The sequence below is a fragment of the Alligator mississippiensis genome, chromosome 12 (assembly GCF_030867095.1).
Source record: "Alligator mississippiensis isolate rAllMis1 chromosome 12, rAllMis1, whole genome shotgun sequence".
Taxonomy (NCBI): domain Eukaryota; kingdom Metazoa; phylum Chordata; order Crocodylia; family Alligatoridae; genus Alligator; species Alligator mississippiensis.
Window position 1 is genome coordinate 29,608,902 of NC_081835.1, and position 17,687 is coordinate 29,626,588.

At 40.4% G+C, this 17,687-nt stretch overlaps 1 protein-coding gene across 9 annotated transcripts in view; it reads left to right on the forward strand.

The window, feature by feature from the left end:
- The window catches only part of IQSEC1 (IQ motif and Sec7 domain ArfGEF 1), a 707,630-nt gene that overhangs the window by 672,204 nt on the left and 17,739 nt on the right, over positions 1-17,687 (forward strand). For all 9 annotated transcript variants that reach the window (XM_059715837.1, XM_059715838.1, XM_059715839.1 and 6 more), the window contains 6 exons: positions 756-878; positions 1,714-1,880; positions 6,190-6,329; positions 9,542-9,571; positions 11,921-12,046; positions 15,939-16,038. In XM_059715837.1, coding sequence (XP_059571820.1) covers positions 756-878; positions 1,714-1,880; positions 6,190-6,329; positions 9,542-9,571; positions 11,921-12,046; positions 15,939-16,038 — 686 coding nt within the window. The remainder of the gene's footprint in view (positions 1-755; positions 879-1,713; positions 1,881-6,189; positions 6,330-9,541; positions 9,572-11,920; positions 12,047-15,938; positions 16,039-17,687) is intronic.

Consider the following 17,687-nt stretch of genomic DNA (forward strand, 5'->3'; position numbering starts at 1 on the left):
ACTATAGCATCTACATTACTTCCTTGTAAGTTGCAATGTTTCACATTTAGTCATTAAAACCTAACAGCCAAATGTGAGAAAAAGTAGCCCACAATCTTGATTTAAAAGTAGTCTTTATATCATGTGTTAGAACAACATGATTCCTGTCAGTGATACTCTTACCTGTTCAATCATTCTTAGTACCATTTATTCCAAACAAGAAAGTAACCTTTTCTCAGCAAACATTAACTGGAGAACTTGGTGTATATTGGGGAAACGAAGTTTATTGCAAAAGTAGAAAAATCCCATAACAAGTTGAGATAATAAACACACAAGAATTTCTGAACTCACAGCTGCATGGTACAGGAACCCTCTATTGCAGGTTGTTTTGCAAATGAGAATTTTCATCAGTATAGAATCACTATTTTGTTTTATTATAGATATTGACTGGTGATAATTGATTGGCTTGAGAATATAAAACTTACAATTATTTGTGGGGAATAAGGTGTCTCTTACATTGATCAGCGTTTGTCATGCCGGCAGCAGTGCAATAAAGAAAAGTTATGGTCTGCTTACATCTACTTCATTTTTTGCCCCTAAATGATATATTCCTTGCAATTTGCTTTTTATGCTTTCAGCTATGATTATTGCAATTGGCTGAACATTTTGAAAGGTATTTTTCCTTTGTATTTTCCTGTACGTGGAGAATTCAGGAGATTTGGCCAGGGTTTTTTCTAACTATCTTACATTTAACAATGTATTGTGTTTTGTCCTAGCTGCGTTGTAGATGAGATGGACTTCTCAGCAATGGAACTGGATGAAGCACTCAGGAAGTTTCAGGCTCATATTCGTGTTCAAGGAGAAGCTCAGAAAGTAGAACGACTCATTGAAGCTTTTAGGTATGGTATTGAAATAAGTTATTTAATGAACACATGATGCCACTCAGCTGTGAAATGTCAGTGATAGGGCGGCTGGATAGAAATAAACTATTCCTTTCTTATTTTCACAGCCTTTATGAAGACTGGAGTTCTTATGCAGTTTTGTGATGAGACATTTCAATACTTGATATGTTAACATTAAAAAGAAGTTTTATTTATTGCTGTTATTTATACAATTTTTATTTTGATTATTTTATTATTCATTTGCTTCCAAATTGAAAGTTCCCTCCAGTGTCAGTTTGATTGGTAAGATTTTGTAAGTACTTTTAAAATGTTTGTCACCAAAAATTCATTGTTGGAATTAAGGTGTTTGGTTTGTTTCCTTGGGGCACAGGATAAGTACATCACAGTTACCTCTAGGTACTCCACTGACCTCTTATTGCAGATTGGCAGAATGGAACAGAAAACATTAACTTATTAAAGCTAACACAGATGTTCTATAATCCCTGAGGAGAAATAATGTAAATCATCTTGTGACAGCAATCTAAAAATGAGGGCCACTTCTTTAAATGGTATAAAGTGGTGTAACCTCATTGAACCCAATGGAATATTGAAGGGGGTAAAGTTATAGTAGGTAGGAATCTGGTCCAACAAATGAGTTTCTTGGGTGAAAAATGGAAAAGACAAGCCTTCACATTCCAGAATATTTCCTCTAAAGCTGTGAGGGAACAAATAATTTGTTTGTTAAACTAAATATATGTAAAGTCAGCCTCTTCAATATAATAGTTTGTTAGTCTGATTTTAGGTATATGGATATCCTTAGCTCTGACAGACTTCCTTTCTTTTCTTCTTATAGCCAGCGATATTGTATCTGCAATCCAGGTGTTGTGAGACAGTTTCGAAATCCTGACACCATCTTCATCCTAGCTTTTGCAATCATATTGTTAAATACAGACATGTACAGCCCAAATGTGAAACCAGAACGCAAAATGAAGCTTGAAGATTTTGTCAAGAATCTAAGGGGTGAGCAAATTTGAATTGTGATTGTAAGTAGAACTACTTCAGACACCATCCAGGACAAAGACAAACTATATAGAGCCTGATGATGATTTCACTGACCATGCTTTTATGTTAGTATAAAAACAGTTGGGTTTGATAATTTTATCTCTGGCATAATGTGAAAACTGAATGTAGCCTCCAATCCTTTGTCGCCTATATCCGATCCCTATTATAAAGTTCTTTTGTCTGGTCCTTTTGTTCCCATCTCCCTTCAGATATGTTCTAAATATTCTCTACGTTGTATTCACATCTTTGCAGTGTGCCAATTTCCTGGATATAATTGAAACTTGGCAGGCTGACATGCTTTGTGGAGGTTTGATGACAACTTATAACTTTCATAATTTTACATACATGAATGAGAATGAAAAAAATCTTATTACCGTAAAGTCTGCCTGGTAAAAGAAGGTACAGAAGACCAGTTATGTCACTGGGTGTTGCAATCAGTGTTTGTGAAAGGGGAATACAGTGTATTCTGTTAAGTTGCCCAGCCACTTCCTGCATGGTTTGCCTCTTGGGAAATAAACTCATGATAGTGGCCTCTTGTAGGTTCCAATCAAGTCTAGTCAGTTGGCTTTACGACACAGTGTAAGTGTAGTAAACATGTGAAGCATAGGCTTACAACTTAATAAATTATTTGAATCCAAGGCCAAGTTATCTCTTGAAAAATATATAACTGCTCTGTGGGAAACTTACTCTGTAGAATGTGTTGTGTCTTGTCCCCTAGTCAGTTTCACCCTTGGGTAGCTGCTTGCTCAGTGCAGACTGGCTCCTTTGCCACCCAGTGGCTAGGTGGTGTGCTAGCATCTACTGCAGGCAGCCAGTTTGCAAGAACTGTTGTGTATTCACTCCTCAGGACAGATGAAATTCACTATGGATTAAAATGGAGATACATCATTCTATAGTAATCATGTAATGTGTCCACAGCCTTTGTTTACTGCCCTGGTTTCCCTCCCAGGGCCTGATGAATCCAGTTCTTTTTCCCAGAGATGAGCAATGTTAAAAAGAAATGCATTTTAATTCCAGCCCAGCTCCTGTGCTGTCCTACAGTGGTTCTCTTCCACAGAGAGTAGAGAACCAGACTGTACCTGGAAAGGGGTGGTGAGAAGCTTCACAATCTCTCGTCCTACTCCCCAGCATGTAGGGGGAGTGAACATACTGGGACTTCTTTCAAGTTGTGCAACATACAGCTTTCACCATAGGACACAACCGAAGTGCACCTCCCCAGTCCAACTCATGGTTCTTCACACAATATGCCATGAATTAGACTGATTCTCCCAACCCAAGAGAAGTTAGCTGTTGAATAGGGAGGCTGGGGATCAAGCTCCAGTTTGGAGCTGATCCAGGGAGAGAGGTTGTGTCCTTGCAGTCTGTGTATCCTGATCCACTCCCATTTCCCATCCGATTATAGTCCATACCTGAAAGGTAGCACTGGATGTAGCAACATGTGAGATCAGTTCAGTGCAGAATGGACTTTCAGATGCTCTCAGGGGCAATGCAGCAGTAAGCACCATATTGTTTTAGTGATTTCTTTTTTGATGGCACAGAAAAGTGAGCTGCATGGCAGGAAGAGGAAAGTGGAGTAGATTAGAAGCCAGACTTGTGTCTACAACATTCAGACGCATTAGTCTTCCCATTTATATGTACAGACACAGTCGACTCATCTTGATGCCAATAAAAACACAGATACTGAGATAGTCCTGGACTTGCGGATCTTGAAAATAAAAGCATCATTTGTCTATTCATTCTCTAAAACTTACTGTGGCTCTCTACACTTGACAGACATTAAGTCCTAGGTGAAACTTTAAATTGTACACATATTTAAATTAGCTTTGTAATTTAATTTGTAAAATTCACATAAGAACTAGGTTGAAAATGGCCTGATATTTATTCTTTTTACAGTAGTTAAGAATATATCTCTGTAATTATTATATCAGAACTGATGCGACTATAGGCCGTGTCTTATTGAATTCCTTCCTCTTTTTACCTTATTTTCATCATAGCTGTTACATGAAATCAATGGGAGTCAAATTGTGCTCTTTGGAACATTTGCATGTTGTTTGTTTGCAATTAAAAGAGAAGATGATCTTTGTCATCGTAAATGGGAAAAAGATTTGAATACTCAGATGTAGACAGCCTGTGGTAGAAAGCCCCAAAATCCCTGTTTGTCATGCAGATTTGACATGCTAAAGATACAGTTGATGGTAGCTAAGTATTCAGGAGCAGGTTTCCAAGATTTTAAAGCACTCATTGAATGCTTGCTTTAATGCTTATAATAATTATTGAGCCCTAAAGAGTAACACAGCATGATGACAAGATTATTATGTGAAATTGCATAAAGTATTTTTCTATGGTAAATTCACTATTCTTGAAATTAATATAAAAACAGGAAATAATTAATTAATTGTTTTTAGGAATTAATCTGTGCACTATTATAGATATTTAATGTCATCCTATACGGTATGAATTAATAATTATGGCAGAAGATACAGCAAATTAATTTGATGGGAGAGAAAGAACAGTATTTAGTGTTAGTTTATTTTGGGTAAGATGTATGGATATAACTTAGATAAAGATATGTTAAGATTGTCAGAGAAAAAAATATAGCCAGGGACATGGGATTCACAATTTTGAGATAACTAGTTCAGTATCCACTTGAGGTCATTAGTGACCAAAAGTCGCTAGCATTTCAAACTGTTATCTGGAGTAGGTGTAATGAGTTACGTGTTAGATTCATGAGACTGCACATTGAAACAAAGATTTGCTGCACAGATCAGTTTGCAGAATGTGGGCATTCACCTTCTGATGGATTAAATGTCCGTGTCACAAAAATTACCATAATTGCCATTGGTGGCACCCTGGTTTATATCCTTGAGAGACCAAGGTCTGAGTGAACGCAGAAACTAAACTACCTACTTGCCTGTAGATATGATTCCTGCAGGTCAGGGCTGAGAAATATAGGTGCAACAGGTTGGAAAAAGAGCACCGGTTCTGTCTGATATTGTATTGGGAAATTTAGTATCTAATAAGGCTCTGTGAAGACGAAACAAAGGACGTGTGTGCATGACACTTTAAAGCAGGCTCAATGCTTTTGCAGCACTTTAATGGTGTCATTGTTTGCACACCTTGGCGGTGTATTGCACATTAATTCCAGCCGCAGTAGGAAATTCTGTGGCGTAATGCACCTTAAATGACTTGGGGCATAACAAACTAAAACTCCTCAGAGCCACTCCTCAGAGGAGTTTTAGTTTCCTGCTCCTACAGTTGCGGAATGAAGCACCAGGCTCTGTGCAGTTCAGGGGCTCTGCAAGAAGCCCTGCAGGCTGCCTGGCAGCTGCCTGGGAAGGCAGGCTCTGCCCAAGAAAAGCAGCGAGCCTGATCCCCCCCCCCCCCCCCCCCCCGGAGCCTGCCTGCCTGAGCTACATTGGGGCCTGGTGCTTCGTTCTACAGTGGCGGTGCCCCCCGGGACCGCCCGACCCAGGTGTCTGTGGGTGGGTGCTGCTTGGGTGAAGGCTGCTGCTGCTGTGGAGGGGAGCACCAGCCCCCCCTCTCCTGCCCTGCAGCCCAGGGACTGCTTCGCTCGCCAGCAGCTCGCCCTCCCCTCCCCGCTGTCGGAGAGGTAGGTAAATCAGTGGGGTGTGTTCATGACACGGGGGTTTAATCGGCCTGAAATTGAAGCTGTGTTTTTAAAAACCCACCGCTTGAATTTAGGGCCCCCATTTCGTCTACACCTGCCCTGTGAGTTTTGCCAGTATTCAATGCATTAAATTCACTTCAGTTTTGAAATTTTGGTAGTTTGATTTTGCTCTTGTTTGCCTTGAACATTTGTATGGGAAATTACCCTTGTTACGGGTCAATTCATGTATGATGATTAAAAACAAAAATGAAAAAGCAAAACTATAGCTCATACTTTGAATATTTTATCAGTGGACAGCGATTATTGTGTGAGAAATAACACCTTTTTAATATAACAATGCTTTCTTCTTTTGTAAGAGTATAAAAATGATGAAATCAGAAAAGGGCTTATCTTTATTTCTTGTTAGCAAGATAAGTCAGTCATGTAATATTACAACTCAGATTAACAGGTATGTCAGTGATCCATATAAACTAGATAACTTCTGCTTCACTACTAATATTGTAAGCAAAGTATCTGTGTCCTTATGCTTCACCTTGCTGAGAGATCCACATTATTGAGCTGTAATTGGGAGAGGTCTCAGTGTTTGCTAGGCAGGTCACTGTAAGCCAGAGTGGTAATGTGAGTTGTTGGTTTCTACAGGCGTAGATGATGGTGAAGATATCCCACGAGAGATGCTGATTGGGATTTATGAACGAATTCGCAAACGGGAACTGAAGACAAATGAGGATCATGTATCCCAGGTCCAAAAGGTTGAGAAACTCATAGTAGGAAAGAAACCGGTGAGTTAATTTTGCCCTGAAATTTGTGCTTATTATGCTAAATGACTGAATATTGTTGCTCAAGTTATGCTACCAAAGATGACTACTTATATCTGTAATTTAGGCTAGACAGGGATAAAAAAGGAAGGTACATCAAAGTAATACATTCCTGACAGGATGGCCATGTTTATATGATTTTCACTAGGCGTATGAATATGACTTCGCACTCTAGCACAAATGGTAGCTTATAACCATTGGTGGTAGGATTATGAATGCTAAAATTATCTTTTAAATAAAATGGTAAAAATTTGGAAACACATTTTCCCTGTCACTGTCTCAGTCCTAAATTTAGGCTCTAAAACTGCTTACAGCTTTAATTATTAAATTTAAAAATTATTAGAGTATGCTTCTGTAAAGTGTGATGTCTTAAAAGCTTAGAAAATGCCATCAGTGAAGACTCTTAAGTTACCACAGTAATGAGGTTTGTACTAGTGTCAGTATTTCCTCCTCCTCACAGCTGGGTTTATGAGCCAATGTAGATTGGAGCAGGAAGTGATATTACTGTGAAAACTGCTGTCTAGAAACAAATTTGGGAATCAGCTCTTTACATTCTAATGATTACTACTAAGTATTATTTAATACACTTGAGATGATGCCATTTAATTTAAAGTAGGGGCAGGTAATTATTTCAGCTGGAGGGCTGCTTAACAAGTTTTGGTGAGCTGTTGAGGGCCACAAGGGTAGCCCTGCCCCCTGGTCACCTTGGACCTGGAAATCCCGCCCCCTAACCCCTCACCTTTACTGCCGGAAGTATTCCTTTTGGGAAGGGGGTTTGCCATCTTGGAACCAGAAAAAAGCACATTTTATACTAAAAATCAAACATTGAAAATAACATTTTAATTCTAGTTTTAAAAGTATTTTTGTCTTGATTTGTGTGTGTTTGCATAGTGTATATAGAGATGATTGCATAATAGCTCCAAATGAAGTCTTACTCTTGTATATTTTGGGGAGGTGTGGGGGGTATGGCTGGGTGACTATGGGGTTTGTGCGGGTCTGTGGGGGGGTGTTTGTGGATGTGTATGTATTTGGGGTGTGGGGATATATGTGGGTGGCTGGGTATAAGGGGTTTCTGGGGGCATGTGTTTGTGGGGATGTGTGGGTGGGTGTGGGTATAGGGTTTGTGGGGGGCTGTGGAGTGTATGGAGAGGGAGGGTGGCTGGGAAGGTGTGTGGGCAGGTGTGTGTGGTGGGGTCTGAGTGCATGTGTGTGGTGGGCATAGCAGTGAGCGGGCCTCCCTGCAGAGGCATGCAGGTGTGCGTGTGGGGAAGTGTGGGGGAGGGTGCAGTGGTTAGGCGTGGTGTTTGTGGAATGTGTGATTGTGTGTGTGGGAGGGTGTGTTTGTTGGATTTATGGGGGAGGGTTTGTGGGTATGGTGAGGTGTTCATGAGAGCCCCCTGTGCTCACCCCTCTGAGCTGGTCAGCCCCGCCCCACAAGAGCAGACGAGCCAGAACCCATGCGCACAGCCCAACTTGCCCCATGCCTACTCTGCACCGCGCACCTGTGGCACATTCTGCCGGCCCCTGGGGATGCAGCAGGGCTGGGGCAGCTCTGCAGCTGGGCTGCCTTTCTAGGCAGCCCAGTCAGCGGTGGCTCCTTCCAGGTGCTGCTGCTGCTGGCCCCTGCCCCATGGTACCAATGGGGACCCACGCTGCACAGCCCCAACTTGGCCCACCCTGCGCCTGCTCTGGACTCACCTACCCAGGCTCAGCAGGAGCAGTAGACTGCTGGACAACAACTGTTGCTCAGTGCAGGGGAAAAGCAGCCCCTCCCCCTCACAATTACCAGGCCCTTCCTGCTGCAGGCACCTGGAGCCTGCACTGGGCTGCCTTGCATCTCTGCTGCCCTTACCACCACCTTTGGGCTGCCCAGTGGGGCAGCATTGGCAGCGCAGAGCACCCACAGGACAGCCCACCGTGGGCTCTGGGCAACTGCAGCAGGAAGGGCCCTGCAACAGCAAGAGGGAGGGGCTGCTTTTCTCCTATGCTGAGCAACAGTTTCTGCCCAGCTTCTGCTGCTGTTGACCCTGGGTAGGCAAGCCTGGAGTAGGCTTGGGGCAGGCTGGGGCGGGGATATGTGGACAGGTCCCCACCAGTACCACAGGGCTGGGGCCATCGGTGGTACTGGTGGCAGCCAGAAGGAGCCGCCACCACCTGGGCTGCCTAGAAAGGCAGTCGAGCCATGGAGCCTCCCCAGCCCTGCTGCGTGCCTGGAAGGCAGCAGGACACACCATGGCTGGACCGTGCCTGAGTCAGGTGGTACTGAAGGACCTGCTGCAGGCTGGACAAAGACCCTCCGTGGGCCGGATCTGGCCCACAGGCCATATTTTGCCCACTCCTGTTTTAAAGTGTACCACAGTGAGAAAAATATTCTGAATTGTCACATATGGGAAGGAATCTGGACACGAGGGAGGACCTACAGAAAGAAGTGGAAAGGATGGTGGGAGAAAAACTGTATCATCTCTAAGTTATGAGAAAGCTGTAGCTTCCTTCAGTACCAAACATTATTTCAATGTGTTTCAGAAAGAAGAAAAATCTCAACCTTTCAAAATCAGGCCTTTTAGTTTACTGTGATTCTGCAGAGGCTGTTTTTTTTTTCTGGCTTCTGTCTGATTCAGGCAAATAATATCCCAAACTTAGGGCCTGATCCCTCATTGTTCTTACCCCGTCAAATGAATGGAGATAAGAACACTGAACAGCTTTCCTGGAGGCACAGGCCTTAATTAGGGGTTGGGGGTTATTTTGTAAAAGTAAGTATCAGAAATAGCTAATTCTCTTTATTCCTAGAGACGTTTGTTTTTACTTTATAGGGTTTTGGTCATAGTGGACACCTATACATGTGCTCCTGGGTGCGGGGAATGCGTTTTAATTAAAGTGGCTCTCAGGAATCACTCTAAAACACACAGAGTGTCTTGTGTATTCAGTGTCCCACAGTTCAAAATGGCAGCTGGGGTGCTTTAACTAAAGCTTACTTCATGAGCTTTAGTTAAAGTGCCCCTGCTGCCATTTTGAAATGCAGGGATGCTGATACATGAGATGCTCCAGCAGACTCAATTCATCAGAACGCATTGGACCAAGTGTAAAAGTGTCCAAGAAGACCATGAAGTATTTACTTGCTATGATATAGCACTGTTTCTCTGAAATTTAACTAACTTGTATGTGTCTTTCTACTGTAGATTGGATCTCTGCATCACGGACTTGGTTGTGTAGGTATTTCTTTTCATATTGATTCATGATTTATAATCCACATTAATCAGAAGTAACAGTAGTTTAATATGCAGGATTATTGCTAAACGGCAGTAACATTTTCTATCGAACTTTAGCTATTTTTCAAAATGTGGTCACCTTGAAGTAGTTTATTTCAAGAAAACATTTGCTGTCCTTAACAAAGCAGAAACACAAACTCCAGTTCAGGTTCTTGGGTTAAAGCTCTACTAAAAATGTATAATTTGTTGCCTGGAAAATTTTAGATTAATTGTTTTATTAATTCCCTTCTTATTTATGCATTTTTGATCTAGCCATCACTTAAGCATCTATTTGCAAACATGAAAATTGAATCAGTTTGTTTTCAAAAGGCATGGATTTGCCACATGGCCCTCAGTTTTCAGTCATTTTTTAGTACACTTCAGTATTAATTGTTTTGTAGGATGATATCACGAATTAATTCACGGCTTTCTTAGGCAAGATAGATGAACGCAGCAAGAATTAAATGCGAATTAGAGTTCTATGCAAAAGCAATAATAACCCTAAAACTGATTTGTCTTTTTCCACTTTTGCCACTTTTTAAATTTTATATTAACACTGTCAGTAGGAGTTGAAAAATCCTTGAGTTTAAAGGCAGGGAAAAGCAAATACCAATGCTAATTCCCTGTCACTGGATGCTGGGTTGTACTGTGCTTATAATCTAAAATCCAATGTCATTTTACAAATTTGATTCTTAGTGATATTTTTTTTATTATGACTTTTTTTTTCTGTTGTATTATTCAAGCCTAGAATGATTCTGGGAGTGTACCTTCACATTACTGTTATGCATTAAATCTTTAGCCTCCTCCTGTCCCTGCAGAAGTAGTTAAATAATGTTAAACTGTTTCAATCATCTAGCTAAAGTATCTGTTAGTCATGAGCGTATGTTTACCATTTCCATCAGACTGAAAAAAATTGGGAGGCTTCTGTTTATTGTTAGGAATGAAAATTCATTGTTTTGATTCAATTACAGCTGCAGGTTAGAAATTCATCAGGCTTCTGGGTTCACCCTGGCAATAGCAGGTCCAAAACTGCCAGTCCCTAGGAGAAATAGGTCTTCCTGAAGATGGAGAAGAATGCACAATCACTGCTCACACTCCCTTCTCTGGAAGCCCATATTAAACTGATTACCTAACAAAAGTAGGCAGAGTTGGGCTAAAGGAAAAACTATTTAAGTACCTTTTTTCAGTGTCCTCCATCAGACTCTTCTACAGCATTAGCCAAAGGTTAAAACTGCTCCCCTAGCAAAAACCCCAGGAAAATAATTGATTGGTGTACAGGGATTGTCTTGGAGAAATTCTGACTTCTGCAAGGTCAGAATGGCACACTATGAGGCGACACATAGGAGGGGATCGGTGTCTATGTCCATGTTCTGTCCATGTTTCAATCTCTGAATTAAAATATAGGACACCCTATGAAAAAAAATTGAGAAGCACTGGCTTAGATGTAAAGTGAGTACCTACTAGTGATCTCTGATCATCTTCGTCCTTTGCATAATAAATCTATCTCCAAACAGAATTGGATATTGTAACCAGCTCTTACGGAAGACTAGGAGATTTAAAATAAGAAGTATAAATGTAGTAGTAAATGCATATTCTCTACTGTACTTTTAAAAAGTTTAAAGTGGCCCTTCCTAGGATGATTGCCAGGATAATTTCATTTGCATTTAAAAGACACACAGCTTCAGTATGTTGAGAAATAACTTTTCTGTAGATGAGTTAGGCAAAGATATTTCAAGTAAGGAAAAGGAAAGTAATTCTCAGATATCTGGTCTGCATGAAAAAGAACTTAGACTGAGAATGCATTTATTTCTTTTCTGATGTCAGATTTTCATTGATTTCATGAATGCACAAATTGAATTTTCAACTCTGATGACAAAAAGAGAAACCAAAACCCTGGGGCATTCACCATCTTGCAAAAGCTGAAATAATTTTGCAGTCCTTGTTTAGTATCAGACCTACTACAAAAGTGTGCAGTTAAGCAAACATGTTTTGCTTTGTGAGCACACTTTTTAGTTTTTCCTTTACTGTTTTACCGAAGGCCTGAGCCCGACCACTGATCCATTTGCTTGACTGTGCAGGATACACAAATCCCTACAGAATATTTGACATCATGATTTCATTATGTTTCATATCACTGAGAGACTGTAGTAAATAGATCTGTGTTGTTAGATTGTTCATCCTTTGATGTGAAAAACAGTCTACCATTGGTCTCAAGGTCTTAAGGATATAAGAAGTATTAGAATGAAGACTAGGCAAAATAGGCACTCTTTATTAACAGAGATAAGCAATGGACTTTTCTATCTATCATAGGTTCTCTCTCTACCCCACCGGAGACTTGTTTGCTACTGTAGGCTCTTTGAAGTTCCAGACCCAAATAAACCTCAGAAGCTTGGATTGCACCAGCGAGAAATATTTTTGTTTAATGACCTTCTTGTGGTATGTATTTACAGATTAATTCTATTTTTGTTTCAAAAAGCTTTTACTAATATAGAGATTCTGATAAGTAGAGCCATTTCTGTTTAACCTTTCTTTTTTAGTATGAATAAAACTGTTTTCATTACTCAGTTTCTACTGCCATTCATGTGTTTATCTTTGCGTGGAGGGAGAGAGTAACCTTTGCCCTTGTATTCTTATCAGCACATTCTGGCATCATAGCTGAAGTATTGTAGTAGAGAGCTTTTTTAACACTGTTAACCAAACTGTTTGTGACATGCTGTTGCTGTTTTCCTCTCACCGTAAGGTCAGCTACCTGAAAGGAAAATCTCTGTGCAGATTTTGCTGAAGGCTTGGGGACAAGTTTTCAAAAGTATTGAGGTGAATAAAGATGTAGAGTAATCACTAGGCCTGTGCAAAGTGGCTAGGATTCACTTTGGATTCGGATTCAGCCAGTTTGGGGGACAGTGATTCCATTCGGTGATTTGAATCACTGTCCCGAATCAATTTGGCTGATTCTGATTTGGAGATTTGGCTGCTGCCAAATCTCTGAATAATGCAGGCCCATCCCCCACCCGCTCTCCCAGCCCCAGCAGTGGCTGCCCCACCCACCCCAGCTCCTGGCTCTTTAAGGAAAAAAAAAAAATGAAAAAACCCCAGGATCACCGGTTCCTGCCTGGCGGGGAGTGATCTCTGCTGCTCCATGCCATGTCCCCAAGCCCCAAGGCCACTGCAGGAGCTGGTGAGACCCAGGTTTTTTTCTTTTTTTTTTTTTTTTTTTTTCTTAAAGGGCTGGAGCTAGGGTGGGCAGAGCAGCCATAGGGGGGCTGGGGGAGTGGGAGGGGAGTAAGGGGGCTCGTGACAAACCCCCCACGCAGCATGGGGCAGTGAGGGGCAGCAGGGATCCTCCCCCCAACCTGGCAGCACCCGGTGAGTCGGGGTGGGGGGGGGTTAAAGCACTGGGAGCTGGGCTGGGCGGGGCAGCCATGGAGGGGGAGGGGGAGGGGTGCTGGGGGAGCATACAGGGGATGCGGCCTGGCAGGAGCCCCCCCATGGTCCCCTCCCCCCTCCTCCTGCTCCCCCTCCCCTACCCCTTACTTACCAGCTCCAAGTCCAGCTCCAGCTCCCTGCTCAAAACATCAAACCGCTCCGAATCTTTTCCGAAGATTCAGAGAGCTTCAAATCGATTCAGACCTTTTAATTGGTCCCCTGATTCGATTTGGATTTGGAGATTTGGTCACTGAATCGGGCCGAATCTCCAAATCAAATCAGCACCTGAAGCTTCACACAGCCCTAGTAATCATGTACTGGGGATTTTCAGAAGTGCCTAGACACCTGACTTCCTGAAATCAATTGACATTAGTTGTCTAGAAAAGCTTGAAGATGCCACAAGTGCAGGTATTGATGTACCTTTAAAAATCTGGTTCTTAGTTCTTCCAGGTGTCTAACCCTAACGGAAAAGAAGTTTGGACCTTCCATTACCATTGGTTGCCTGGAAACTGAGATACTGAAAAGCTCAGGAATAGGCCCTATTTGCCAAAGGGACGGTGTTACAAACCTGGATTTGTGATTTGCAATAGAAGTCCCTCCTTTTACATCTGAACACGCTCCTCTAGGCAGAAGTGGGAAGTTTAATTTACTTGTGAAAGCTGGAGCATATTCATGAAAATAAGCTGAATTTTAGAAGTTCTGATATGAATTGGTCCTTGTAATAACTTAAATCGGGTATAACAAATCAATGGAAAATGCATTTTAAGTTTTATTTGTTCAAATGTAATTAGTAATGTAATATAATTAGTATTGCATTACATCAAAGCCACTGTTTTCCCTAATTTTTTGGTAAGGAATGTGAATGAACACTTGAGTTTATTTTTTTTAACTGTTCCTAGCTGATTGAGTAGGTCAAGGAAGCTTGAACTTACCTTTATGTTGCATTTTATTCAATTTGAAGGACAAATGCCCAGAACATTTGTAAAAACCAAATTCAAATGCATTTTAAAAATAAGAGTCATGGATATAATTGGAGACACTTTTTGAGACCTGATTATTTTCTATTTGCATAAACATATAACCCTGAGCCTCAAACAATTGAGGAAAAGTTCATGTCTGATTTTAAGAATTATTGATAACTCATAAATGTAAATATATAATTTTATTTGAACCCTAAAGATATGTCACTACTAATTGTGACTGATTGTAAGGAAATGCTCTGCTACAGTAGAATTTTATTACAGACAGTGTTTGTAATAGTGCTTCTAAAGGAATGGCCCATCCAACGGATGATGAATTTGATTTACTTACTTGAGATACAGTAAAACAGGAAAGAGATTATTACACTTGGCTATTGATCTGTTTTCAGTAGATATTTTATTAACCCAATGTATTTATTAACATGACTATAGATTGAACATGTTGAAATACATTTTACAGTTGGCCTCTTTTCCCAATATGATTTTAGCTTCTTTATTCTTAAAAATAAAAACCAATAAGAGTGACAGTTTGGAAGTATTTGTAGTGCTTAATAATCTGAATGTGTAAATTTTTTTTAACCTGAATAATATAGAAACTAGGTGAATAGTACATGTCACACACTGCTGTGAGCAGTAGTAAAAAGATACAACTTGCAGTTGGCTCACAATTGCTTGCAATCCCACTTCTGGTCTGCATCCATTTATTATACTGATTTGTGTATGCCTGCACTCCTAAGCACCACAACCCTCGTTTGGGAGCTGCTGTTTTAGTCCATTGTAAAAGAAAGTAAATGAGTAGATAAAAATAAGGGAGAGGCTGTGAGGGTGACACAAAATGACAAAGTTGATAGACTGAGTAGATTAAAAAGAGAAATAGAGTACTTGGAGATGTGGGGCAAAGATGTGGGTGAGAGAGAAAATACAGAAAGGGAGGTAGAAATTACAGTGTTGGGAAAGAAAGGAAAGCAGAAGATTACAGGGAGGGAGGAAAGAAAGAAGAGAAAATCTTAAAATAACTTAAAGAAGATCTGTTATCTAAAGAAAAGTAACTGCAAACAAGCAGAGATGCAGCAAGCTTCTATTTTATACTTGTATTTTTTCACATACCTTACACCCTCAAATAAGGGAAAGCAGAATGAAAAAAAGATTTTTTTTTCTAGTCTTTCCTACCACCGCATGAGTTTACCAGGGCGAAATGTTCCAAGGAACATGCAGCTCCAAAGCTCAAGGATTGCAGCTCCAAAGCTCAAGGATTAACCCTGTCACAGCCACTGCTGAATTGGCAGCAGCTTTTGGCTAATCTTTGGAGCTGCAAGTAAAGAGTGAGCAATGCTGAGAACTGGACTCTGCCTCCTCTGCAAGTCTGTGGGAGCACAGCCCATTACAGCCACTCCAGTGTCCCCATGTCTCCATTCCAGCAGAGAAATTGGTTTCCTTGTTTAAAGCGCACACCTACATTTTGAATGGCTAATTTCTGAGAAAAGGGTCATGCAAATACATGTGGCATAATGTGCAAGTTAATTGACAATATATACAATACACAACAAATGATGTGCAGCTGCTTTGTTTTACAAATTTTAGCATCCATGGGGAAAATGGTACTATATACAGTTATAGTCACCTAGCTAAAAGTTTGAACCTTGTGACTAGCAGAGGGCCAAATAAATGTTTTGTTTAAGTTTCTGTTAGAAAGTGATAGAAGCACACTTAACTTGACCCACTGAAGTGCAAAGGAAGATTCAGTGAAACTAATAAGCAGATATTGTATGACAGACTGAAAGCTCTTTGACAAACTATTTTTGGTAAGCCAGAGACCAGGAGTCATTAAAGGGAATATAAATGAGAGATTAATATTATGCATTTATATTAATATATTAATAAACACAATTCTCTATTTTGTCTTGTTTTAAAATTGATATTTTCAGGTCACCAAGATCTTTCAAAAGAAGAAGAACTCAGTCACGTACAGTTTTCGACAATCCTTTTCTCTTTATGGAATGCAAGTTCTTCTTTTTGAGAATCAGTGTAAGTATTTTTTTTCTCTATTTTTAGGTGACCATGTAGTTTCTGATGTGGCAATGAAGCGTTGCACATAAGTTTTCTAGATTTGAGAATGAAGGTAGTATATGCTGCAATTGGCCCTGGAGTTAAATACATCACACTGTCTGAACATAGGAGGCAGAAGGACTATTGGAAGATTTCTGGCCTAAGGCTAGGAGTCTCATCTGACTTGGTGTGATTTTTCTGAAAGTAATGGGAACAAATTTGGCATTATCCATACTGGTCACAAGGTATAGTGGGCTGAGCTATATTCATCTATCATAACATATAATGACTATGAGTGAAGTTTGTGGAAATGCAGATCACTATTCAATTTATTTACTGATTTATAATTAATCTCTGTGACTAGACCCCCTGTTACGCATTACATATATTAGGCAATTAACTGGTTAATCATGCAATAAATTTAAACCAGCCACATGTACAAAGTAATTATCACATGATAAAAATGACTATCCAGCTTTTAAAAGAGCCAACCAACTTATAACGTTACTGCTTGAAAATGTGTAACAACTCTATACCTGGTTTATGTGTAGCTTTAATTTGCCTGTGTTGCAAGGCCCTAGGTAACTTACTGTTATTAATACAAACTCAAAATATAGTTAGATAAAGTTTTTTACTTATCTTGTGTCCAGATATTCTAGACGTAATTTAAAGGCTGTGCCAGTCCAGAGTGCCTTCAAGGTACTATCAAACTTGTCAAATTCAGTCTCCAGGAAACAGCAAAAAATAAGAGGTTCTTGCAAGTAGGGTTCTTCCATATGAATATCTTGACCTTGTTCTTGTAGATTTTAACTCCAGACATCAATAATAGCAAGACAGCAAAACATAATTCTCTATGGAGCATAGTGGGAAGGTGGTGTCTCTGACTGTAAACAGACATCACATTTCTTCCAGGAGAAAGCCTTTTGTCCTGGGATCCTACAATCATAAAAATCTGTTGTCCTGCTTTAAGTACCTGTGCAATAAGCAAGAGAAAATGTGCTAATACTGTACTTTGGGATACAGCTGTGTACGTCTGTTAGTTAATTGCTGGTCGTTCAAGTTGAGTCATTCCAGGGACAAGGATTCAGGCTGCCTCTTGCTGTCCACCTACTGGCAGGAGACCAGTAATGCAGCATGGAAGGGCTACATGTAAATGGCTGTCCCCTGCCTGCTTTGATCTGGGTGAAAACCCCAGATAATTAGGGCTCCTTCAGTGAGACATCAGTTTACAGTCTCGGACAATAGGTGCCCACATCACATGTGACTCTCTATAGGGCCTAGTCAAAACATTAACCTGTATAACAACCCCAGTACAGTTCACAGTATTGCATGTGATAGTTTGTTTTTCTCTGAAGTAGACAGCACTTCACAGTTCCCAGTGAACTCTAAAAATAAGGGAATATGTTGTAATGGCTCATTTCAAGAAAAGAGTTGCCATATTTAACATGAATCGAAGCATCCAAGTGATTCTTTGCATAGCCCCATGTAGAATGAATAGCTACAATCTAGCCACAAGTTTACAAATGCATGAATTATTGTGGTATAGTTCATATTGAAGAGGTATACCTACAGTCTGCTGTTCCTCATAAATTAAAACAGGAATAGAAAGAGGTAGTTAGCCATATTAG